This window comes from Mastigoproctus giganteus, chromosome 10, assembly GCF_048544385.1.
Source record: "Mastigoproctus giganteus isolate SK-2022 chromosome 10, ASM4854438v1, whole genome shotgun sequence".
NCBI classification, from domain to species: domain Eukaryota; kingdom Metazoa; phylum Arthropoda; class Arachnida; order Uropygi; family Thelyphonidae; genus Mastigoproctus; species Mastigoproctus giganteus.
The window spans coordinates 73,317,350-73,343,983 of record NC_143584.1 but is presented as its reverse complement, the minus strand read 5'-3'; the positions used below and the strand labels follow the sequence as shown (position 1 = coordinate 73,343,983).

Here is a 26,634-nt window from a genome sequence, read left to right as displayed (position 1 = left end):
TCATTGAAGCAGCAGTAATTGAAAAGGTGGATTCATATACTTATCTGGGACAAGTCATTAGCTGTAATAATGATAAATGGCTGGAAGTCAAGAGAAGAATAAATTTTGGATGGATAGCATTCAGGAAATATAGTCACATACTGAGAAGCAATATCCCAATTTGTCTGAAACACAAAATAATGAATCAATATATACTCCCCACCATGACTTATGGAAATGAAACTTGGGCACTCACCTAAAGAATGGAAGAGAAGCTGAGAACTAAACAGTGAAGAATGGAAAGAATTATATTGAGAATCAGACTGTCAGATAAGAAGAGAAACACATGGATTAGGCAACAAACTCAAGTAAAGGACATTCTTATCAAAACTAAAGAACTAAAATGGTCTTGGGCAGGGCACATAGCTCAAAGACATGATGACAGAAGGACTAAAGAAAATAACGGAATGGTACCCAAGAGGAGCTAGAAGAAAACCTGGAAGACAATGACAGAGATGGACAGATGAAATTCTGTTTTGTGCAATGGATTACCATTGCACAAAACAGAAGGAGCTGGAGAGGCCTTCATCCTGCAGTGGATTAAACAAGGCTAATGATGATGATGATGATGATTAAGAAATGACTACTTACATGATGCTCACAATATATTAGTACACTTTTAAGAATTATTTCGTAAAAAAATTTGGTTATTACTGTACATTGTTTATAAAAATTTGTTTAAACATTCAAATATACTTTCTGGCTCATTTTCTTCACACTGAAGACCTTGACGCAAAGTTTCAAATGGTGCCAAAATTTAAGGTTTAATACTGCCTTCATTTTCATCGAACTCATCATCAATGTTGTCACTAGTTCTTTGAATACTCTCCAAAATATTGGAGTATCACTTGAATATTCAGCTACTATGACATCATTATCAATATCAATTTTCAAATTCTTATGATGCAATGGTCCAGTGGCTGCAGTTTAGATGAGGTATCCAGAGGATAGAAAACAAGCTTCGTACCTGTAAGTTTTGAAATTACTGAGTGAAGGTGCACGGGGCAGTTGTCAACAATCAACATGATTTTTCTGTTTTCTTTCATCTTTCTATCGAAATTTAAAATCCCCTGTTCAAAAATTTCATTTTCATCCAAGCTTTTTTGTTGTAGTTGAAGTCCAACTCTAACGACTTTATCCTTTGAAACATCAGGGTTGTTTACTTTTGTCTATTACCAAAAGCTTCAGTTTTTCATTACCAGCCATATTTCCACCAACCAAGAGTGTTCTTCAATTACAACCCCACTTTCACAAAAAATAACTTTTTCAAGTAAGTTCATGGCACTTTTAAAATTTGTCCAGCCAACCAAAACTGGCTTGAAATGTTTTATGCCCCAGAAAAGATGCATAGTCCATAGCCTTTTCTTTTATTAATGGCCCTGCTATCAACATATTTTGGTCTTGAATCAACTTTATCTATATAGGAATAATTTTGAACGCTTCCAACTGGGTCCCATTTCATCAAACAGTTTGAGAATCGAAACACAGTTTTTCAGAATGGTTAGCACACTACTGGCAGGGATACCAAATTTTAAAGCGATTTCCTTTTTTTTTTTAATGCCCCGATCTACACTATTAAGCACTTCCACTACACTCAAGGATTTTTTACTCTTAGACATTGTAATTCTCTTGCACAGCAGCTAAAACAAAACTGATTTAAGGACCACTTGTGCTTACCATACAGAGACAGACGAAACTTAGTGAAAGTATGGATGACTCATTTCTGGGAAACAACAGATGAATTCCGGGATAAAGGAAAATCAATCTCTCCTAATTCTCTAATAGGGTGCTTACAATAGAAAACAAGTTGACCAGAACCAATGTCCATGTCAGGGATATGCCTTAATCTTTGTCAATGGCAGTGGACACATAGATAGCAGTTGACCAGCATGACTTCCCAGTACAGTAAAAGCAGTTGTATATGTTTTACAGGCACCACTAAATTGTGGAATGCTCTTAACAATTAAACCCTTTAGCTTTTAAAAGTTAACGTGATTAATTCTTAATCCTTTTAGCTCATAATTTGTGCTTTCTACAGTGTCAGCTCTATTGCCTAAAAGCCAGAGGTGCAAAAAATGTGTACCAGGGCTCTCAAAATCAGTTTGTTATGTGCAAATTTTCTTCATTATACGGAAATTATTTTCAATGTAATGACCAGAGGGAAATCAAAAAAATTGCTATATGGAAGTTCATTAAAGAGAGGCCCAACTGTATTTTCTGAAAAGATCCAGTTATTTATTTATTTATTTATTATTTTTGGGGGGGGGGGGTTTAAGGAGCATTAGCAACTAAGGCCATATTGCTCCGGGATATGCGGTGGTCATTCCCTGACCTTTCCGCATCCTCCGTATTTGGTGGGGACGGGCTCGAACCCCGGTCTAATCAAGAAGCGTGTGCTACGCAAGATCCAGTTATAAAAGAGCAATAATATGCACAGATCGGCTTCACACAGATGTTTCAGCATACTCCAGTAAATGCCATTGAGTCCTGCTGCACTATTTGAAGATTTGCTTAAGGATTCTTTGAGCTCAGCTAGAGTCCTAGAATCCATATAGTCATCAAAGGGATGACTATACGGATGTCAAAAGGAAGTGAGAGATTGGTTAAAAAAATTCAATTTATGACATTCTTCGTCAGTTTTAATGCATTGAAAGGTCACATAAGAGGAAGAGGTGGAAATATTATAAAAAGACTCTGCTAAAGCATTTGCAATATCATTACGGGAGGATAAGTCCTGCCCATTCCATTGTATTATTGGAGATTGCAGCAGTAGAAATTTCCCATTGAGAACTCATCCCCCCCAGATAAGTTGAGTGTCAGTATTTCTGTTAATAGCTGAGGCAAAGTTAATCCAAGAATCATGTTTTGATTTTTTCCTAATTTGTCTTGCTTAGGCTCTGAGTTTTTTTGTCAACAGTTAGGCTGGCGGTTGATGGGAATATGCAAAAGTGGTTCCAAACACGGCTTTTTCTACTTTCGCTTTGGAGCAATCTCCATTCCATCACTGATTTTGGTGTACACGTTTGTGCTGGTCAGATTTTGTAATGGGAATTTCTGCTGCAGATAATATATGGCTGGTAATGTGATCAGTTACGTCATCAAGATGTTGTTGCCATACATATCGGGTGTCAAGTAGGACACAAGTGGAGTAGTTTTTCCAGTATGCTTTGTGATCACTTCTTGACCTTTTGGCTAAGATTTTAAAGTGTGGTCTGCTTTGTGAAAATTCCAAGGAATACAGCCTTTAGGACATGACATGACCTACACTTGAACTGAACTGATTATAGGAAAATGGTCACTGTCGAAGGGGGTCATTCAACACTAACCATTCCATGCTTGGAAGAAGAGATGCTGAACAGATGAATAAGTCTGGCTGATGTAGTACCTATAAGTAGCTGAACATGAGTTGGAGAGCCAAAATTTAACAGAATCAGGTTATGGTTATCCAGGAATATTTCGATTAATTGGCCTCTTTATCCATGGATGATGGCCACTGAAAGTAAACAGAGAGGAGGTGGCAGCTGTGTGATAACATTTCCAAGTTCAGTCAGGGAGCAAGGATAATTTGGTGAGATATAAATGGATGCAAGGGTTAATGATATTCCCATTACCATCCAAAATTCTACAACTTCTAAGGAGGTTTGTATTTGGAGATGTCTTGATGGTATAGTAGATTTACCCCTCCACGAGCAAGTGTGTTAGAATCTCTGTCTTGCCTAAACATAGTATAATTTTTGAATTTGAGAGAGACTTTTATAGAAAGGTTTCCTGTAAGCATACACCTACTGCATTAGTGTGAATAAGTAAATCACTTAAGTCATAGGAATTACTGCGTAATCCTCTACAATTTCATTGTAGGAATTTGTTCATTGTTTGGGTTTGATTGAGAGAGATTGATCTGACTATTTTTTCTGAGAAGGCTTCGGTCTGCTTTGTTTTGATATTTCATTTCTAGCAAAGGTTGGACATCCTGTTTCTATAGTATCATTAGCATATAATTCTAGTACTATGTCATCCTCCTCTGAACATCAGTTTCCATCAATTGCTATCGGGCGGTTGCACTTTGTCCTGGTCTTCAACAATAGCTGATTTTGCTGTTTCGGGCAAGGTTGAAATAGCATCAGTTGGGATACTGTTCGGCATATTGCTGGTCTCATTGCCTGTAAGTTTCTTTTTGGATGTTAGCACAGTTTGGGCCCAGGTGTCAAAAGAACTGTTCGGTTCTATGGAGACATCTGTTTGTGTTGTAATTGAGCAGCTGCTTCTAGTGACCGATGCATATGATCGGCAGGAATGGTTAGCAGCACTTGCTTTCTTGCTTCAAGATATGTGATTTTATGCTCCTCTTTATATTTCTGTATTTTTTTCCCTGTTTTCCAAAGACCACACACTTAGAAAATGCTGGATGGCTTCCTTTACAGAGTGGAAGCTGTACAATCTCCTTGGAGCCATAAAAAGGGCACACTGCATCACCTCAGCATGCCATTAGAGAGTGGCCATATTTCTGGCAGTTATCCCAAATCCCCATTTGCTTAAAACAGTGAATGGGATTCGGGATGTAAGGACGAATCTTGCAGTTAAGTAACCTACTTTAACAGAGGATGGAAGAATCGGAGTACTAAATGTCAAAATGATACACCTGGTTGTTAGTAGATTACCATCTTTTTTCGTCATTATTCTTTGTGCATGAGTCACTTTTTGTTCACTAAGCTCTTATATTATTTTTTCTTCAGAGACAGTAAGCCCCATTTGCTGATAATGCCTTTTGAGTTGTTCAGAGTGTTATATGGCATAATTGACACTGGAATACTGTTTGTCGTTAATTTTAACAGATTAAAAGTGTTAAATTATTGGAGACCTTTAATCATTTTAGGAGATCCGCAAACCGATTCTAAACATTTCCTTATTAGAAAAGCTGACAGTGTGCCAACAAGTTGTGTGGATGATGAGTGGACTATGAGAAATGCACATCTTTATTCTGATTTACCTTCCATAGTCTCTTCGGACAATTGGAGTCATGCTCATTATCAAGTCTGCAGTCCATGGGCTCTAATGGTGAGTTTATATCCATTTCTGTTTCAGCTCCTTTTCACCCATTTTACTGTCCCAGCTACAGGGAGGTGGGAGCAGGCCACTAGAGTGACCAAAGCAATGTAAAAGTTAGTCTTTAGTTTTAAAGAAAGAAAGAAAAAGGTGGTTTCCTTTCTGTAACTTACAATTCATAAGAATAAGTTAACAATTAATTATTTTAAACATAAGAAAAAATTCCAAATTAATAAGAACTGTCACAGTGAGAAAACACTCTATATATATCTCAAAGAATCGCTCAATCACAATAATGCTTGGCATTCAGGGCCACAAAAATGTGTGTTGGTTAAGGCCAAAAGTATCAAAATCAAACAAAGTAGGTCTGGCTGAGCCTGACAAGAAGAGGGCGAATTAGGGTAGTCTACAGTACCCAGGCCCACAATTCTTCAAGGGATCTTAATATTAAGTTTTTAAGTAATTAAATTTATTTTTAATAATAGTAAAATAATTCTACAAAGCTAAAATAATATGCTCTATTTATTTTATTAAAATTTTGAATTGATTTGTTGTATTTCAACCCTCACATCTACATGTGGACACATATACAAACACAAGGGATGGGGGGGGGGGAGCATAATACAGACTGCACCTGTGTCAGGCAGAAGCTGTAAAGTTAAAAGGAACTCTGACGCGGGACATTCAGTTGAAACCGTAGGTTAGAAACTATGGGGGGGGGTCCAGAACAATATCGAAAAACACCTGTAAAAGCTAAATAGTTAATTAAGCAAGTGGAAAAAAATATGCACAGATTGTCTGCATTTTCTAAACATTCTGAATACCATAACTATCTTTAGGGTTGATCAGTGCGCAAATCGAATTATGCTAACAGTCAATATTAAAATGGGGACACACTCTCAGTTTATTTGATAAGAATTATCAGTTAACATCGTGTATATATATATATATATATATATATATATATATATATATTATTAATTACCCCAAATCATGACCGTAACTGTATTATCTAGAAGTGTACGTTCGCGGGCCAATTTGCAAATTGTGCGGTCTGAAAAACATTACACCTTCTGTTTGCTAGTTACAGCCTAGAATAAAATGAAGTTCAGAAATAACTCCAGTTGTGGACGGGAATCAAACCCACACGAGTGGCAAACGGCGATGTATCGTGCCGACTAAACTACCAAGGCCGACTACTGTTCATTGAATACGTTAAACTTAGTGGTGTCCAGCCAGTCACCACGGCATAATTTCAGTTTCGTAGCTCAGTTTTGAGTTTGAAAAAAGGCTGAAAGCCGCCACTACATATTCATCAAAAGGAGTTTTAAAATTCATTGCTAGGCAAATGTGTCCTAAAGCTATTCTTTGGCTCAGCATATTTCTGTGCGGTGGCATTTTCACAAACAAATTTTAAATAAAAATAGAAATTGTAGCTCTGATAAGTACTTTTAAATGAATGTATTACAGTTGCAATTTCTGAATATACTGCAAGCTACAACAAAATCTTCAGGAAGTCACATTAAATATAAACTTTTCTCTGAATTAAGAATTTTACAAGACACTGAAAACATATACCGTATATCTAATTAGTTATACTCTATATTTTATAATATGGTGAAACAGCTTCCCTACTTCAGAAATAATAATTAAATGCCCGTCTTTCCCCCCCCCCATATTTGCCATCCATGGAGATTTAACTCCTGAAGTAGCCCCTGCTCGTGAAATCTGAGATTACTGCATTAGGTTACTCATATACAATATGTTGCAACCTTGGAATAATGCTTAATCCTTTATTAAAATAAACGTAATAAGAAAAACCCGCAGTTTAACATTATTACCAATGATAAGTTTATTCTTTTCACTACCTAAATGTGCGAACAAGAATAAGTTTGCAACTCCATATGAAGCTGCAACTAAAGAAATACTTCCAATTATCAACAAAAATTAACTACTTATATAACAACAAAAATTGCGTTTTTAGTCAGCTTCATTTGCAGTTTTCACATCCACAGAAATTCACTGTCAGTGTTTTATCTTATTTGTCCCGTTCGCAGGGACAAATAAGCTATAATACATACCAGGGCAAGGCGTGGACGTCATCTTCGTCATCCACCCACCCCACTAGAATTCCAGCGACTGATATCGTAACCAGTTAATGCTGAAAGCATATAACAAACGACTATGGACAGTATAAACGTAAGGAAAACTTGATGCCGTTAGGAACTCGCAGTCCAGTTATCACAGAAAACCAATGTGACACACAACGAAGTCTAAGCGTTCCCATAGCAACCATCCTGTACACAGACCTGCCACTGCAGTCAAGTCGCCAGATGCAGCGGATCAACGCGATCAATGAGATGACTTCACCTGAGTATATTAGAGACCGCGTGAAAGGAGAGGCCACACCTGTGCTGTGCGGGCGGAACGTTAAGAGGTTGGCAGACAGGTACCGACTGGCACCAACGGCTATCCCCTCCTGCAACTGTAATGTGCAAGAATTTGATTCATAAGCTTAATTTCGTTATCCCCCCCCCATCATCTCATTAAAGATGACACCAGTACGCATACAATACTAAAAGCTAGAAATGATTTACATGTTTGTATATTTTGGTTCTATGCAGTTTTAGTTTTGGCATGTTTATTTTTCTTTCTGAAAATTCCGTTTCACTGTCGCTTTTCAGTGGTCACTTTTAGAGAAATATTCGATTCTCAGAAAGAGAGATTATTGAAAAATTATCATAAGGTGTAAGATTAAAAAAAAAAAAAATGCTTAATAAAACTATGTTATAAACAGATTGTAACTAGCCTGTTTTAAAGAATTTTATTCGCTTTATAATCCATACTCTGCAAGAACGTTCTAACTAAAACTTAAGGAAATGGAATAGAAGGGACCGCCTTATCTTAATGTACACAGTTCATTGTCAGCCGATGTCAAAGCACGCAAAGAAAGGGCGAAAGCTTATAAACTTTAATCTCCGGCTAACTGGCCCTTAGAACACAGGAAACAGTCTAGACTTCCACAGGTAAGCAAGCATCTTTACTTAACTCGAAAACTCAGGATAATGCCGAGATCATTTATTTCAATAACTATTGTGATTAGAACAAAAAAGGAGAAAATGAAAATATAGTATTTGTAACGTGGGGAACAGTGTTATTTCTCACATCTTGATCCGGGTATGACTTCTAACAAAAGGTACTCCTTGGTTTTAATGGAGTGCCAATATTTTGGCCTCATGCTTACAGAGCAATCGGGATTTTTCTGTGTTTTTCCCCCCTCCTTTATTATTGTTATTTGGGAGGTGGTGTCTTAAAATGAGAAAATTTTCATTTCCAAACTTAAATCCCAGACAAAAGGTAAGAATATCTCAAAAAATGATTTTCAGCTCTAAGTAAAACGATTCCCTTCTTGGCCAACTAAACTATAAGAAAAAACTAAATGACATTACTAAAACGGATGATTTTGGCCTATTTTCAAGCCATTGACAGAGTGCGCCTTTTAAGCGACTCAACACCGAATAGCTACAAATTGTCTTTACATTTAACTGAAGGCAGCAGAGGAAGCGAGTCGCTATTTCGACACAAGGGCATTTAAAAAAAAAAAAAAAAGTGATGCTGTACAGTGTTACACGCTCTTCCTCTGCCACTTGGTGACTGTACTGGCGCCTCGTGGCGTTTCCTTGTCTACTGCTACTGCGTGCCAGGTGGTGCATTCTGGGACGATTAATCTTGTAGTTTCCAAGTGAATCAGCGCTACTTGATTCTTTCCTCCAACAGTTCACTCATTGAGAGTTTCTGCTACGACACTTTCAGGAACGCTTCCTTTTCAGAGTGCTTCAAAGGTGACTGCATTTGTCGCAATCCAACAGGCATGTCAAAGATGACCCGTTCAGGATATCTGGTAAAATTATTTAGGAGACCACTAGCTTCGTGACGATGGTTGTAGCACCTGTTGACGTGGATTCAGGAGTGATGTCATCGTGGACACGTAATGCCATCACGAAGGGAGCAGTCTAGGATGCTTTGTTTACTTAATATATGCATGACGGAGTATAACTCCAAACAATGTCTAACCGACAATGAAATGAAAAAAATGGATTAAAAATTTGGACGTCATTTCAATAAATGAAATAATATTAAAATTAAGCCATAGATTTACTTCTCTGGCGAAACCTACAATGTTAAAAAACATGTCTAAATTTCATTTGTTTACAACAGTCTGCTAAGCTCGCAAACGAGCTTAGCAGGGTCCCCCCCCCCCCCGAATTCCGTCTTATATTTTATTACAAACATATTCAAAATAACGAAAGTTGTTTTTTTCTTCTTCTTCCTGTGGGAATGGTTAAAATTAAGTCTGATGCATGTTCGATGTCTATTATGCTGTGATTTAACAGCTTATATAAAAAAAAAAATCTTCATTTTATTGAAACACGTCTGTTATTTGGTGACACCGATGTACTTACACTTTTAGAGGCCTGAGACGCAAATCACTCTGGGCACTTTGTAGTTCTGGGTATTTTAGATTTAAATTTAGCTAGAGTACCCAGTAGGCGCTGACTTCCAGCTAACGCTTCATGCGCCCGTTCATAAGTAAAGCCCCAAACGGTGATAAAATAAAATATCTGTGAATAAATTACATAAAATCTATGAAAAGCCGGTAAGCCCTCAATAGGAATCGAATAAATTTTTGTTGTCCTCTTCAGAATTTAAATGTTGATGGTGCCATCTGGGGACCAAACAGGTACCCATATTCCAGTATAGGTACAACCAAAGTAACATACAATTAACGGAGTATGGTTACATTCTTAAACAGAACTGAAACTCTTCGAATAAAGCTTAACGTTCTGTATACCGATCCGATTATTTCTGCAATGTGAGCACTGTACGAAGTATTAGGGGTGAATAGAATCCCTAAATCTGTTTTCTTAGAAAGCCGATGTGGCGAAGTTATTTAGAGTATATTTGTAATAACCCCATACTCACCCATCTGGTGAGTATGGGCTTGGCACACTCAGGGTCCTGAGGTGGATATCACCATTCCTCTCTCTCAGGGTAACTTGGAAAATTTTTTTTTGCCTGGTGCAGCATAAGTCTCAGGCTTCCTTCACCATATGGCTAATAATAATAATAAATATTTTTCCTGTTACGGTGAGAAAACGTCATAGTTTTACTTTTAGTAATATTTAACACTAAACTTTAGTTGACGACCAAACAGCAATTGAGCGACATAATTCGTTTAATTTTTCGTTCATCTAACAAAGTCGTTATATGCAATAATAGTTGAGATAAGTTATATCGTCGGCGTATGACAATAATAAGAAGATTCTTAAAACTGTAAAGTCAGATCGTTCGGACAGACAACAAAAATGTGAGGACCAAGCGAAGAAACCTATAAAACACTTCTTTCCAAGACAGAATACCTCAGAACTTGCAAAAAATTCTATTGGCTATATAATCCTTAAACGAACTTAAAAGGATTTCTGATGCGAGAGGATGCAATTTTTTTTTATTAACATTTCAAAAAAAAAAGACAATAATACCAATTCTCAATTGGGACACATACAAAATGCGCATATCAGTAGGCATCAGACAAGCCCTAATATATCTATGTTTCTGCAGGAATGAAGATACTTCCCCGTTTTATCCCCCCCCCACAAAAAAAGGAATAGAATATTGCACTGCTCTTCTAATTCTAGGATATCCCACAAAACACCTACCATACTTTCATAAGTTCCCTTTAAAACAATTGGCGATGAAGTTGCTTTATACTCCGGCACGACTACATCTGTGTGTAAGAGACTTCAATTTTTACAACCATTAACTGAACAAGTTAACCTAAGGTTAACTCAAACGAGTGTGCTACTGCACTGCGAATTAACTACTCGGCTTTGCTACGTCAGGCCTTTTCTGGTCTTCCGTGACAGTATAGTGGATTTCCCACTTGTCACTCATTTGGAGAGGACTGGGTTCGATTCCACTCTAAGAGAGTAGAAATTTCTAAAAAAGTTGTCTTCAATCGAGACTATAATTAACTTATCTCAGGAGGAGGAAAGAGGGTTCCCCGCAATTTATTCTGGATTTTTCAACCCCTGCAAAATGGAAATCGGCCCGTGAACTCACGCCCTATGTCACGTCAGGAAGAGGAGCACGTATGAAGCTGTCAGTCCGTCTATACTGTAGCAAGAGGTATGGCGCAATACTGTAAAATCCAGGGAAGCAAGTAAGCCTCCCTCTCTCGTGTTTCTCTGAGGACGCTCATGAATACTGGTCCTCCTTCTCCCGCCACATTTCCGATCCCCACCTGATCTTAACAACCATGCTAGTTTCACCATTATTTATGTGTCACATCAGAACGACAGGAGCGCACATCTGTATAGAAATGTCAAACATTCTCAGTTATTGCATGTTTCAGGCACATACTCTATTACCGTATCCATCAAGAACAATATATGAATTACAGTGGCTAAACTGGTCCGATTACATCACAATAGTAACGAACACCTGTGGAAATATCTTCCTTCATACATTTCGGTGGCACATACGAGGTTCAGATGTCAGCTGTTATTATGCGATCAAATAAAAATAGCAAGCCCAAAAGAGATGATCCCTACTGACATGAGACAGTTTTTTTCACTAAGTGATGGGGAGGGTTAGCAATAGCTCCGAGCACACCGTTTTCTGTGTCTAATTAAGACACTCGAATCTGCTTTATATGAACCAATCCTATTGTCAGTGCCGCTCTGGGCTACGTAGTCGTCATTCAATACCTGAATTAAAGGATGAATGGCTTCTAGAGGTGTACAACTGATTTACAAAGTCCCGGACCAGTTGGCTCATCGTCGTTTGGACCAAATTTTGTCAACAACTCTGTAAAATTCTCTTCAATCCGCGAAAGACATCTTCCGTGTTGTCCTTTGTACATTCGCCAACAACATTACTAGGAAGATGGTGAGCAACATCCAAACTCACGTCCCAAATATAGCATTTTCAAATGTGTTTTCGAACTTTCATTAGGGGGCCATTCACAAATTATAACGCAAGAAGGTAAAATGCTACAAATGACTTGAAATCTTTTAAATATTTCTAAACCGGAGATTATTTAGACGGGGGAGCGGGAGCAAAAGGAATCCTGGAATATTTTTTTATAAAACACATTTTCAGATTATTTTATAACTGAAAATTTTATTTGTGTGTGCGTGTGCGTTTTATTATTATTAGCTATATGATGCAAGGAAGCCTGAGGCTTATGCTGCACCAGCCAAAAATTTCCCGAGTTACCCTGAGAGAGAAAGAGTCAAAAGTAGAAGGGAATCACCAAGAAAGAGAAGAATGATGATATCTAGCTTGTAGAGATATTTCCAATTTAGGTCAAAACACTGGTAGTAACAAATATTAAATAAAGTTTATACAAGTGATTATTAGGAAATGGTTATGAGGTGATTTTCCATGAAGTTTTTCTGTCCTTATGTGCAACCAAGTATGATGTAATGATGGGTTCCAGTAAGGTTCCCGAAACGTTATCTAATTATATACTACATTTAGTCAATAACGCTAAATAAATTCATTTAAATAAAAAAACATGCTATAAGAGTGATTATTTAGAGAGAAAAATATAATGTTTAATTTACATACATTTTAAATACACATTCGCTTCACATTGTATGATATCCATCCTCCAGATACGAAATTTTATTTATTTTTATTTATTTATCCCCCCCCCCTCTATCATTCTATGATCCAAGTGAAATGACAACATGATCCGCAACCATGGGTTATGTTTCCGGGTTATGTTGGCATGCTTTAACGCGAAGAGATGGCAACTGTAGTGTGCACAATGTTACGTAACAGGTTTTTCCATAAAAAAAATGGATTACTTGAATTGGTTTAGTTTGTTATATAATTAATGGCGAGGCTGAATGAAAGCTGTTGTTAGGAAGTGGTACTAGAAAGTTTTAAAAAATGCACTACGTAATTTGCAATTGGCTCCTTACCAATTTAATATTTGTTTGTGCCGTTCATGAAACGGTCTGTCACCATCTTCTACATACTGTCGTTATCCGTGACAGCAGCCCCATCTGTTATCGCTCGTTGCAATTCCATGGATCGTTAAACACATTCCAAATGAATAAAACCACTTTAACCAAACACAAAACAATGGGTCACTCCTGAAAACCCTGTTGATGAGGGAGAACGGGGGATTATGGGATTCAAATTCTAGCGTTTGACCCATCAGTGAAGCCACCGGAGGCTGAGGGGTATAAAGTCCCCAAGAACATTGTTTTATATTACATGATTGTGCTCTTACGTGTTGAAGCTTGTAAAAGCTACCAATATGGAATGTACGAGATCCCCCCTCCCACCAAAAAAATTCTCCGTGCACCAATGTTTACATCTAATACGACAAAGTTAAAACGGTACAGAAATTTTTCTCCTGCACCTTATTAAGTAATTATCCATTTTATTAGACTTCTAAATTGTGCACTCACTTGAACTCAGTCATTCACAAATATTTGTTCTGATAGTGAGTTTTTTTTTGGGGGAGGGGGGGGAACCAAAGCAGATTTCGAAATTTCTTACTCACAATGATTTGTACAATCAAACTTAAAAAAAAAAAAAAAAAAAAAAAACGGCAAGAATGCGAATGCTAGGAACTTTTACAATACTATGCGATTAATTATGTTCAGTAATAAATTAATTTGTATATATATTATTTATTGACACTGTAATTATATCTTGGTTTGTACCCCTTTCCCAGTGCAAAAACGTTTTACGGAGAACACCGTTTGACTGCATCTTCCTGTTTTCAGTTACTCGGCCCTCAGCTAGATAAGAAAATGAAACCTGTCTGCACCGGTGAACACCACAAAGCAGGCGATATATAATTACATCAAAATATCGGTATAATGTAAGGATTCTTATACACAATCATATTCACGCTGTATCACGAAACAAAAGTAGTCATTCCATTCTGTGCAAATGAACCAATAGTACAGGTACAGCTGCTAATAGGTCAAAGTCGCGTCCTATCGATCTGATGGTGTCTTACTGCCATCAGCGAAACGGTCTACCAGATAGCAGAGCTTTGCACCGGATGCATGGCAAACTGCACGTCATCAATGTCAATAGCGCATCTTTTCTCGCTTCTCTGAAACAAGCTGGAAAAAGGGGAGAGAAAAAGTCTTGTACCTCCCCAAGAAGTATCCGGACATCCAGGGGAAGCAGATAAAATTCTGTCTTTGCTCCGTTTGTTCAGGTGCTGGATGCTGATGTTGACTCACGTCCTGTTATCTGAGTCACGAGCTTGTGTGACAAAGGATGTGCTTATCGCCAGGAGGTACAGCATATACAAGGGTGGGAGGTAAAAACAGGCAATCGCCTGATTAAGAACACACATACGTAGTAACATCACCCACCGATCTTTGACATATCCTCTTGTGAGATAACACTGGCGATTTTGTTACAAAAATATCACTAGAACGTCATTAAACAGTAGTGTTCTTTAAAAAATAATTTCTATTTCTTCTGTATTCTCCAGCTTTCGGGCGTTGTAAAGAGCTTAAATATCGTTCTCACTCCAATTAAAATCAATTATTAAAAATACATTATCATACACTACTTCAATATAGAGATCTCTTTATGAGTTAAATATGATTCATAAAACTGATGACGAAATATACACTTTCCTCATACTTGGGAAGCGTTTTTAACAACAAAAAACCATTTTTAGAAATATATCTTTTTTTTTTTTTTTTTTTTTATGTAAATCCCAAACACGAGAGGTATTAGAACCTATGGTACTTAGTACCGTGCTTGGGTTAAATGAATAAATATGACTGTGATTTAAATTAAAATATATTACGCAACACAAACGAAAGTTTTAAGACAGCAATTCAAAAACTTCACACAAATACAGTATTTTACAAGTCAGGACAAACAACAAATAAAAGCTCGGAACTTACCTTCTCCGGAGAAACATGAATTGTGCATAGAGGGCGTCTGCATTGTGATTGTCATGTTGTTGATTGTTCGTGTGACATTCAGGTCTTCTAACTGAAATACTGCTTGTCTAGATGTAAAAATGCAATTCCGCAACGGACGTGTAAAGTTTGCCCGACTAACAGTTACCGTGCACAGATAAGATGTCCAGTAAGGACGGCCTTGGGGCAAAAGTGCTCGAGTTGCCAACCACTGAAAATTGTACGGCTCACCCACACGCAAGACGACCTGAGACTCAGCTTACCTTCCTCCAGCACGCTGCAAACAGGAACTTAAAACCTTTTGTCGTTTATTCACGCGTAGGAAAGTCCAAAATCACCGATGCGTCACACTCCGTCCGTCCCCTTTCTTCTTCCAATCATGTACCAGGAGCAAAGTACGAGGAAATGGCCAGCGGGTGAGTCTGCTCCTGATACCTGCCACATGAGATCACGTGCAGGTGTCAATTGCATCATATCGGGCGCTCGCGTCGCAATAATACGGAGGAGGAGGAGGACGGGCCCCACCCATATGACTCCGAGGATAGCAAACAACCATCTTGGTTCCACGTCACAGAAACAAGTTTGCATCTGCCGAAACTAATGATAGCTGCTAGGCCACCTGTGTTTCTACATACCACACGTTACCTGTGTTCGCGGCTGCTCCACAAAATTACTTCAGATTACCAACATTTCTTATAAACAGAAAGCTTTATATATTACTAAAAACCATTACTTCTTTAAAAAAAGAAAAACAACTTTAGCTTGCGTTATTGTGTGAGGAATATATGAAATAAACTAATCAAATAGATGTAATGTAAAGTAAAGTGCTCTACATTGGAGAGAAGAAAAAAAAATTAACGTCGCCTAACAAGGAGGCTCTCTACAAACCATTAATTCCTTAAATTCTGGGTGAAGAAAGTCTGAAAACGAAGAAACTTTAAAAGCCAGAATTTATAGTAAACAAGCAAAAAAAAAAAAACTTATGATTATTAAAATTAATTTAAAATCGTTAGCATCTCGACGCAATTCAAGTATTTCAATTAAGTAATAGGAATAATGGCTATTTAAAATCGGTGTGTGTGAGTGCGCGCGCATCCATTTTACAGGTCTTCTGTTATCTGTGGTGCGGAACGTTCGACATGGATGCGAGTTCAACAGCCTCGAAAGCAGTAAACCATTACTTGAGCGTGTGGGCACAGCGTTCCCCATCTTCCTACATATAAAGACACGCCAGTCGAAAAGACAAACTAAAATGTGCTCAACACTTTGAACAAAAAAAGTTTAACGTGGCCGAACTATAAGGTTCTATCAATATCAAAAGAAGGAAAAATAGAAAATAAAGTTTTAAATGGAGCTCCGAGCGCTGTTATTCTGCACACAAGTAAAGGCGCGTATGGGCAGGGCGAGACGGTGAAGTAGATAAAAAATTATATAAAGCTCTGACCAACGCAAATCTCAGTGTCATCTGATTACGTAACAAGACAATCGCGTGAGTTTTATTTTTATTATATATATATATATATATATATATATATATTTTTTTTTTTTTTTTTTTTTTTGGTGCCAATGCAATTTAGTCGATGAGCCGTAAGTGTATTTATATTCCCTAAATTTCGTGCGTACTGTGGTCGGTTCGCCTGTTTTCCATTCCTCAAGCAAACAAAATAAAGCAGCGCGAGACTGACTCACTCGGCCACGGCGTGAAAAAAAAAGCCTATAAAAATTCCTGCCATCTTGAAGGAATTTGACCCCAAACCTTTTTCGTATGATACGTGAATGGGCACCATCGTAACCTTTGTTCTACTCGTTAAGTGAATCAAATACAAACAGCACTATTTAACCTGTTAAAATATATAGAGCGTTTTAACTGTCCAAATTCGAGTGCGGTCCACCACTTTTTTTTTTTTTTTGGTTGAAAAGGACGCCTTGCGTATATTTTAAGAAGTTGGAAGACGCCACTTAAAAAGAATTAAATATTATCAAAAATAAGCATATATAAACACTTCACTACATCTTACATAATTGTTTTAAATAACCATCTACAATTAGTCACATAAGCATATGACATGTGTGCAGCTTTCCAAATAAAAATGTTAAATTTTGGAGTAATTAAATTCATTAAATGAACTTCGACCGACTCCATTTAATTAATTTGATTGTGCAAATTTATAGGTAGATTTTTTTTAGTAATTTGAGTTTTATTATTTTCAATTAATAGAACATTATTTCAGTAGTACAGGTAACTGAAAGAGTGCAGATTTAAAATACTTAAAATGTTTGACTGTATTTCGGAACGATTAATTTCTGATGGTTACATTCTGGAATTTCCTCCAAACACAACTTCTCAGAAAAGGCAATTTCCCGTTGGCGGTGCCTCTAGCTGATCTCATCGAGGGTGGCGAGTTAGATTAGTCAGGATTATCGCGTTGGATACTTAAAATGTTTGACTGTATTTCGGAACGATTAATTTCTGATGGTTACATTCTCTGGAATTTCCTCCAAACACAACTTCTCAGAAAAGGTAATTTCCCGTTGGCGGTGCCACTAGCTGATCTCATCGAGGGAGGCGAGTTGGATTAGTCAGGATTACCGCGATAATCCTATCCTGACTTAAGTCAGGATTATCGCGTTGGATACTTAAAATGTTTGACTGTATTTCGGAACGATTAATTTCTGATGATTACATTCTGGAATTTCCTCCAAACACAACTTCTCAGAAAAGGCAATTTCTCGTTAGCGGTGCCACTAGCTGATCTCATCGAAGGTGGCGAGTTGGATTAGTCAGGATTATCGCGATAATCCTGACTTAAAGACTATCGCTGTTCGAATAATTTAGTTATCGAAATTCATTGAGCATATAAATTAAAAATTTTAAAACAAAGATCGTACACTGACATTTCAATTACGTTTCGAAATGACAAATACGACAGTTGTTGACCGATAACAATTCTTTTTCTTAAAATTTTGTCGAGAAATAAATGATTACAAAATTTCAGGTATATTTCAAAACTCTATGTCAGCTGTGCCTAACTATAATTTATTAAACAAAATATTGCGCATATTTGTTTCCAATATAAGAACTGATTTATCATTTTTGCACATTGTAATTTCAATAGTATGATGAATACCAGCGTGTATAAGTACACGGCTTGTACAAGCTGTTTTTCACACTGTAGCAATTGTCTCATACAATATCAACGCACCGGGGAAAAAGAAAGGAAGGAAGAGACAGGTATGTGAATTAATAATTAACTTTTTCGCATTTAATTATTAATTAAATGCGAAAAAGTTAATTATTCAAAAGGTAGGGGAAAATTTACTTACAATTAAAATTTATGGTAATTTAAAAAAAAAAAAGTATTTTTATTTGATTGTATTTCAGCCATTTAAGTTAACTTTAAAATTGCCTCAGACCTGACGCGAGTATTTTATTTTTAAAGATGGCGTCTCCCTTACAATGCTGCACTAAGATCGAGCAGCGATCTTGGTGCAGCATTGTAAGGGAGAATCTAATCTCCGTGATTAGATTTTCTAAAAATGCCGAAGGAGAAAAACTTTTAGAAATCTGTAGAAGAGTGAAGCAGCAGTAGGAAAGTTATATAAATAGGTACAAATAAATGTTAACCAGAATAAAATGATAGAGATGACAATGCTAGACCGCATCCCAAATAATACACTTAGAGCTCATCGGTTTTTGATCACTTAAAAAAAAATGGTACCAATTTCATGATGATAACCAAGTGATGGAAACAGCGAAAACGTGGATAAGCATGCAAAGTCAAGAGTTCGTACAGGATATCAAAATGCTTCTACATCATCGGAAGCCTTGTGTTGAAAAGTATAGCGATTGAGTTGGAAATTTTAATTAAAATTTTCACGATTTGATTTTTGACAAAAAAAAAAAAAATATATATATATATATATATCTTCTTCTGTAGTCCCAACTGTTAAAAACAGCCAGCGAAAGCATACTTATCTACTGTTCAAGTGAACACTGATAAAGATGGAGAAATAAAAAGTTTTAAAAATAGGGACTGTTATGTGGTTATAAACTGTTTTTATAAATGTGTGATTGCAAATCAAATCACGCTACCGGGAGAAGGCGAGCTGTATAACAACCGAGTTTCAAGGGAAAAACAAAGATGCACCCTTTCACAAATTGTATTCATTTTAACGCGCGTCCTACCCATCTCCTTCTGGGTAGTCGTACGGCGTCGGGTCCCGAGAGGAGCTTTATTACGTCTGATAGGTGGCACAAGCAGAGCACGAAGGGAGGTGCCGGAGGGAAGGACCGACCATGCGGAGAGGGGAGGGGGGGAAGCGGAAATACCAAGCCTACGGTGCTGGTAAAGGAAAAAGGTTAGGCTGGGTGGAAGATGGAAGAATCTGAGTAGCGTGCCGTGAGAGGTCCGGGAACCGCTGCAGGCCATCGCTACCTGTCCGGACCTTTGTTTCCCCACGGTGGCGTTTCACAAAGGGCCACGTCGTGCTTGGCTAGTTGATGAACCATCAGCCTGGTAAAGGCGAGTGGTAACAAGTTGCATCCGTTACCAGGCTGCAACAGTCTCCTCGTGCTCCGTGATGCGGTAACGTACCACGCTGCTCGGAGCTCGAATTGCGACTACCACGCCATGAGAGAAGAAAAGGACTGAACAATGAGGGCTAAGCTGCAAATAACCTTACGTGCGGTGAATGCATGGCAGAATAAGCCTTTTAGAGAGACTAACAGCGTGTGGACAGGTGGGACTTATTCATATACGTATAAGCATGTTTACAATTATATCTAGCGCAGCATTTTGAAGTTGCTACAACTACAAAACTGTAGTTTGGTTAGTGTTCTTCAGAGTGCCCCTTCTACAGCATGAATTCTTCAACAACTAAGAAACTGCAAATTTTCCTAACTCAACTAACAATATTACATTCACGATCAATAGCATATTACTACGACCTTGAGCCCTGGTTACCATTCCTTTTGGGCCCCAAAGACAGCAGGACATGGTGCAGCTGCATCACCTGAATGCAGTGGCATCTTTAACCAAAAGCTAGAGGCTTCGTTCAGTGTAAAAATGTATATCACTCAAAGATGAAACGATTAATTTTGACCTTATGTAGTCGTCCCACAGTACAAACAATTTTTTTTTTTTTTTTTTAAATTTTATATTAACAAAATCACGGACGGGAATACTGTTTTGTAAGTAACAGAGGACAAACTGTCACAGTGCTTGAGAATCCAGCGTGACTTCGCTCACACTAAAGTGGCCTATGTGAATGTAACATTGTTAAACAGAAGTTTACAAATCCTGTTAACTGGTGAGAACAATTAATCAACACCAAATCAAAAGTAATTATACAATGAATTTCAAAATTCAGTTTAATGTGTTTGACTTTTAATGATCGTTCACTGCAAAATACACATCACAAATTGATTGAGGAAAGAACGAACGGAAGTTCAAATAGGAGTTTGGCCACACTGCCAAAATACAGTAATGCTATTAAGCTACACTGTGCGCATCACAAAATTTACTGCATAAGTTACTTTTTCGACACCCTGAATAACACAAAAAATAATCCAATCCTGTACCTATCCGCCCATCTTAGGTAGTTTTAATGAAAGATAACAGCATGCTGAGAAAGTTTAAGCAGATCAATTAGAACAAAAGTAAGCCGGATGTACAAATTATCAAATACTACTTTTTCCTACTTCTATTTTCAAATTGTCTATTTGTTCATTAGCCAATTTAACTGCTGGTTCATATTAAACTGGTTCAGTTTGTTTGTTAATTGAAATAACTGCTAATACAGATATGGAAACAAAAGAAAGATAAAACTATATTAATCAACCTAGCTGATAATAACTATGGTTCTAAGTCATGCTGCCATTGTGAAAAGAAGATAAAATCAACTTTGGATAGCCTTATTCATATCCTAAAGAAATTTTAGGATGTGAATAAAGTTTTAAACTACTTTAAAAATTAACATTTTTTTTTTCACCCAAAATACTTTTTAGGATTCATGTTAGCTGACAAGCTTTTAGCTAACATTCGATATTAGAATAACATATAATTAAAAGAATCTGACTTTTAAGCCATAATATTGGAGGGGGGGGGGGAAGTAAGATGACCTATTATTGCTTTATTTATTTGTATGCTAACTTTACTTATACACTAACGTCATATGATATTAAGATAAGAAAATATAGTATAAGAAAATTGAAAGAAAACATGCTCTCATATACCATCAAAATGCCAATTAAGAAAGCAAAAGTTAGTTCAATAGTGCACGTTAATTTATATTAGAAGCTTTTCGTAATAATTAGTATTAAACAATCATAAAAGAGACAAGTAAAAATTCTTCTAGTGTCTTCACGATATCCATCCATTAGTAAAAAAACACTCAAAGAACAAACCAGAATGGGTAAACAAGGAAAAAAACCCCATAAAGTAAGACATTACAACATCCGATAAAGTGATTCACTGGGCGAGTTCCTAAAGAAAGGTGACTGTTATCCCGTTAAGTAAAGCTCTGGCATCTTGAAGTAGTTGTAACAAAAGAAAGGCAAGCTCTACTTACAACAGCGTACGAACTTTTCTGGAACTTTGCTTCTGCTAGTTTAACATCTCATGATAATACAAGTAGGAGGATCACACTATTCATATACATCCAAAATTAATAACTTTTGAAGAACATCCGTTGTCACTAAGAGTTGAGCAAAGTGGTCGTGTATCTCATGACTGGACAGGATTGAGTGCGCATGCGTCACGCTGCGTGGTCATCACGTGACCGATGATGCTGGATGCTGTCTCCTACTTCCCCAACCTCTCTAAGCACGTCACCAGTTGCTGGGCGGAAAACGGGGCCACGCCAAACGGCTTTGGATGTGGCACCCCGCTGCCCCGCACGGAGTTTGATCCATGAACACTCTCCGAAAGCGGTGGCCCATGGGGATGTTTATTCCTCGAGCGGATAGCAAATAAGATGACTGAAGTGGTTACGCTTCTTTCTGCGACCTTGAAGGCCCGCAGCTACCCCTACAGCCGCATCGCGCACTCTGCGATCAGAAACAGCTGTGGCTTAAAGTTCTCTTTTGAACCAATGAACTTTAAACTGCTGGTAAATCCCCAGTTATCCAGAATTTCTCACAAATACTCAAAATCTAAATATAGACAAAATGATCGCAAAATTCGAACTATTCAAAAATATTTAAAAAAAAAAAAAAACAATGGAAAATTAAATATTTTTGAGTGTAAATAAGCATTCAAACAGAATATCATACATAAGTGTTTCAAAGTAGATACCTAACCTTATTCTCCTTTCTTGTTTCGTTTTCAGATGGTCAGTAAAATGTAAAATGTCCTTGTAATCAGAGGTTTCAAGGAATGTTACTTTTACGACTGCTAATCATGATACTTCTTTTTTTTATATAAATTATTATTTTCTTCTTCATTTTTGTGAATATATCCTAAAGTTCATCTTGTACAAGGAGAGCAGCAGCATATTGCCTTTATCTTTGGTTTGTCATCTGTTTTTCAGGTTCCTCTGTACTGATGGTTGCCGTGCCAATATTTCAGGGTCAATCTTATCTCTTCTTTTCCCTTCAAGCTTTACTACTTAGGGAATTCCTTACTAGTTGACATTCGTGAGGGTATTGAACTTTGAAAACTTTAAACAACTGACTGAAGGCAAACTATTTGAACTAAGTCAAGTAGAATTATCAAATATAAGAATGGCCATGAAAATATGCATGAAATAAAAATAACGCCTATTTAAAACTTTATAGATCTTCAAAATAAACTTGTAATAAATAACTGTTAAACTAGTGGAGAACCTACAAGTTTAGAGGAAGATAAAAATACTTTTATTTTTCTCACATTTTATAAGGAATAGAATACACACACACATATACACTTTAAAATTCTAGAATCCTACCATATGATTCGAATACGATATATTAACGTTATGAACTGTTTACATTTTTTCTTACCTGAACAATCCTAGAAAAGGCAACTCAAAATACTAGCAACTTAAACCAAGGAAGCATCGCGGGAGGAGAAATTTAACACTGAAGCAAGGAGCCATAAAAATAAATAGGGGTTGGTTGTCTCTTGGTATCCCTTACTTTCTCTGGCGGCAACGACGCCAAACGACTCCGATACCGAATGAGACAATCCCCAAACCTTTTTTTTTTTGCCGGAGGGTAAAAGTACGCGTGACAGGTGACCGGCTCTGAGACCCAATCACAAAGCGCTTTCTGTAAAGGAACACGAAGGGGAGGTCGTCGACGGAGGGGGGAGAAGAGAAGAATAGTTACTGACGTGGCTCAACCAACCCTGTCTCCAGTCCGACGCCTCGGACCAGTCGTGGCTGATAGATCACACAAGAGATGAAGGTATAGAAAGGTAAGTCGCTCCATCCTCATAGAAGGAAGAGTCCATTTTTACCTTGCTGAAGGTTAAAGTTACTGGGGCGCAGGATGGGCTAGGGACACTTCTGAACACGACTTGTTAAAGTAACATTTCAAAGTCTACTACACCAGGGGTTCTTAAACTATGGGTCGCGAACCCTCCGGGGGTCGCAAAAAAGATTTTTGGGGCAAACGTTAAAAACTTGAGTAAATTAAATATTTGTTATAGAACTATTGAAATTATTATACACCAATGATTCTTAAACTGTGGTTACGACCGCTCCAGGGGTTGCTAATAATTTCTTCTTATGAAAAGGGGTCGCGGATAAAAAAAAAAAAAAAAAAGTTAAGAACCTATGTACTACACAATACACACATTTTTTTTGTGCTAGGGGATGCTAGTCTTCTTGCACTAAAATAATACAAGATATCACATAATAATTAAATAAATATGCTTTATGAATTTATAACAATGAATTTGCAAGTAAATAGCACTCTTCGTAAGAAAAGAATTGGTAAAATAGCATTCTTCGAATTCCATTTTACACTATTTACTTGAATATTTTTACCTTTATTATTTAAATTTGTACTGATTAAGTGTAACACTCATATACCAGATACACCTAATTAATTCACTCTTACCCCAACTTTATACCATGTAATTTCCAGGGGTGCATTAATCAAATGAAATAGTCGAAAAGTTAAAAATAGTTGAATATTATGCTTCAACTATCAGCAACATATCAGTGATTAAAATTATATAAACACAAGGTCAACAACATGCACAAAATATAAACAGGATTTTTCTAATTAAACACTTACCGAATTTGTATGTAACTGCACTCATGCAAGATTTCTGTCAAATTAAGAAAATTTTGTGTTCCTTTAACGCTTTTTGCCAGCTGCTTTTCTCTGTTCTTTTCTTATTGTTTGTTTAAACGTTATCCAAAATTTCTAAAATCTAATAAAAACAGCTTTAAAAAAATAAATTTTTCGAGAAAGAAACAAATAAAAAAAGATGGGGATGAAGAAACAGACGCATGGAGCAATGTTTAGAGGCAGGAAGACCCCTCCCACGCAGTTCCTGGCACAGCAACAAGTTGTCGCGGTAGCAAGAGGAAAAAAGACGCCTGGTGAGTCATGCGTGCGACCCGCATCTCACCCTCCCCTTGAATCAGAAGCGCTCACCTGCAGCGACCAAAACTTCCCCAGCTTCTCGGAGCAGTGAACGGCTGTCGAACAAAGACGGAACAACTCCGTCGACGTGGAACGACTGGACTGCCGTACTCTGGACCCTGAGGTGGGTGGCTGCAACCTGTTTATCAGCGGTGGAACTGTCGTTGTCAGGCACCGGATGATGTCAGTCCTGGCTCGTTGACTTACGGCATCCACCCTAAGCATGCATGATAGCCGTCTCGGTGAACGCGTTGCTGCTGTTACATCCATCCCTTATGTTGCAATGCCATCGTCTCAGCTGAGCATACAACCACACGAAAGAATTCCAATTCCTAACACGCCAACACTGAACCAAGACTTCCGCCTACTGGTATGCAGTTCTGCCCATCCCGTTTTCTGTAAAACAGATAAGACAAGTCAGATCAAGGAAGCATCTGCTTTCATTTCACACCAAACGTTTCAACTTATCGACACTTGCAGTATGTACAGGTAGAAGTGATACATCACAAATGCGCAGTTTTTATCAGCTACAAATGTAACGTGGCTTTAAAATCGAGATTTAATACTGGGAAATGATCTTTTCTATATTCCAGAAGCACTTTTTAACTCCGTATATCTATTCAAGAGTTAAGGGGGGGCCCTTACCCAGAAACCTTTGAATTTAATTAACGATTACTATTTTACGATATGTAAACGATCAGCAACCAAATAAGAAACTTAAAATAAAACGAAAATACACTATGGCATAAATACTATGATCAAATGAAGTGACAGCTATGATAATTAAAGTAAACAAGTAAAATATGTTTGGTATGTTTACATACATTAACGTTTCTATTCAATTATCCAATAAAAACGAAACAAGCACTATGATATATATTTCATGTTTCCACCAGGGAAACTTCGATTCCGGACGTCCAATAATGACGGCATTCCAAAGGGTCAAGTCCTCACTTCCTGCTCGAATCGTAGAGTAACAGGCACTATCGCCGCCCTCGGAGAGCTGTAGCCAAATTTAGAACAGCCGCCAGGCAGTGCCAAACCCTCCATCTTCCTTGGTACGTATTCCTCCCTTGGTTGGAGGCAGTGGACCTGTCCCTTCCCCCCCCCCCCACTCGGCAACCGATTACTGGGTATATAAAAAGAATTATGCGCTTCGCTTACGTAAGTGACCACAATTTCTGAGAAAGAAACATTCAATAAGCATGAATATTCAAGGCAGTAAAGTAGGATGCAGTACTATGAATTATGGCACGCAAAAATTACAAAAAAACACGGAACGATTATGTGGATACAGACTTATTTACATTACATTATACTAGGAAAATACAAAAACAACAGTTGTGGCATTCCTCTATGTTAAATTTTTCTTATATTTCTCTCTCGTCTCCTCACATATAAAAACACATTACATGACACCTTTTGAGTTTACCATGTGCAATGCGCTCTCCCTCTAGGACTATTAAAGTATTTTCGACTATGGCTTATACAGGAAACCTGGACGTAGGGAAATTGAGCTAAAACTGTCTGACCAGAGGATTTACACTCTTAATCAAAAATGCTAACTTGAGTCAAAACAGTTCAACCAGTGCAGAATTCACTATAGATTTTAATGCATTTAAAATAAATGTATTAAAAATATATAGTGGATTCTACATTGAAATGAAAACAAAAACTCGTAGGAAAGTGTACATTTCCGAAAACATTAAAAAACTACAATAAATTTCGCAAATGCATAAAATAAGCATAAACTAGTGAGTGGGTAACAGGAAAATGTATCCTGTTAAAAATATCCCCTTTTTTATTATGTAACCAAATGAAACAGGCCGCAAGCTTTAACTTCAGTATTTTATAATTAAGAAAAAATAAATAAATATACTCATGGCATGTGCAGTTATTCAAATCTTTCTCAAAACTTCAGGAAACTGAAATAAATTTGGATGCTTTTATAGATGTTGACATTAAATCGTGAATGGAAACTTCTACATGCATTTTTCA

At 37.3% G+C, this 26,634-nt stretch overlaps 1 protein-coding gene across 4 annotated transcripts in view; it reads right to left on the bottom strand.

Moving 5' to 3' along the window:
* LOC150079083 (ras-responsive element-binding protein 1-like) overlaps positions 1–26,634 on the bottom strand; it is a 348,143-nt gene that overhangs the window by 50,396 nt on the left and 271,113 nt on the right. Inside the window, exon 1 of one of the 4 annotated variants that reach the window (XM_090383977.1) lies at positions 24,283–24,372. The exons of 1 other annotated variant lie outside the window; for it this stretch is intronic. In XM_090383977.1, coding sequence (XP_090240103.1) covers positions 24,283–24,307 — 25 coding nt within the window. In that variant the 5' untranslated portion in view covers positions 24,308–24,372. Of the gene's footprint in view, positions 1–15,041; positions 15,352–21,629; positions 21,759–24,282; positions 24,373–26,634 lie in introns of those variants that run through there. 2 more of the 4 variants (XM_090383979.1, XM_090383976.1) reach the window with 2 other exon arrangements.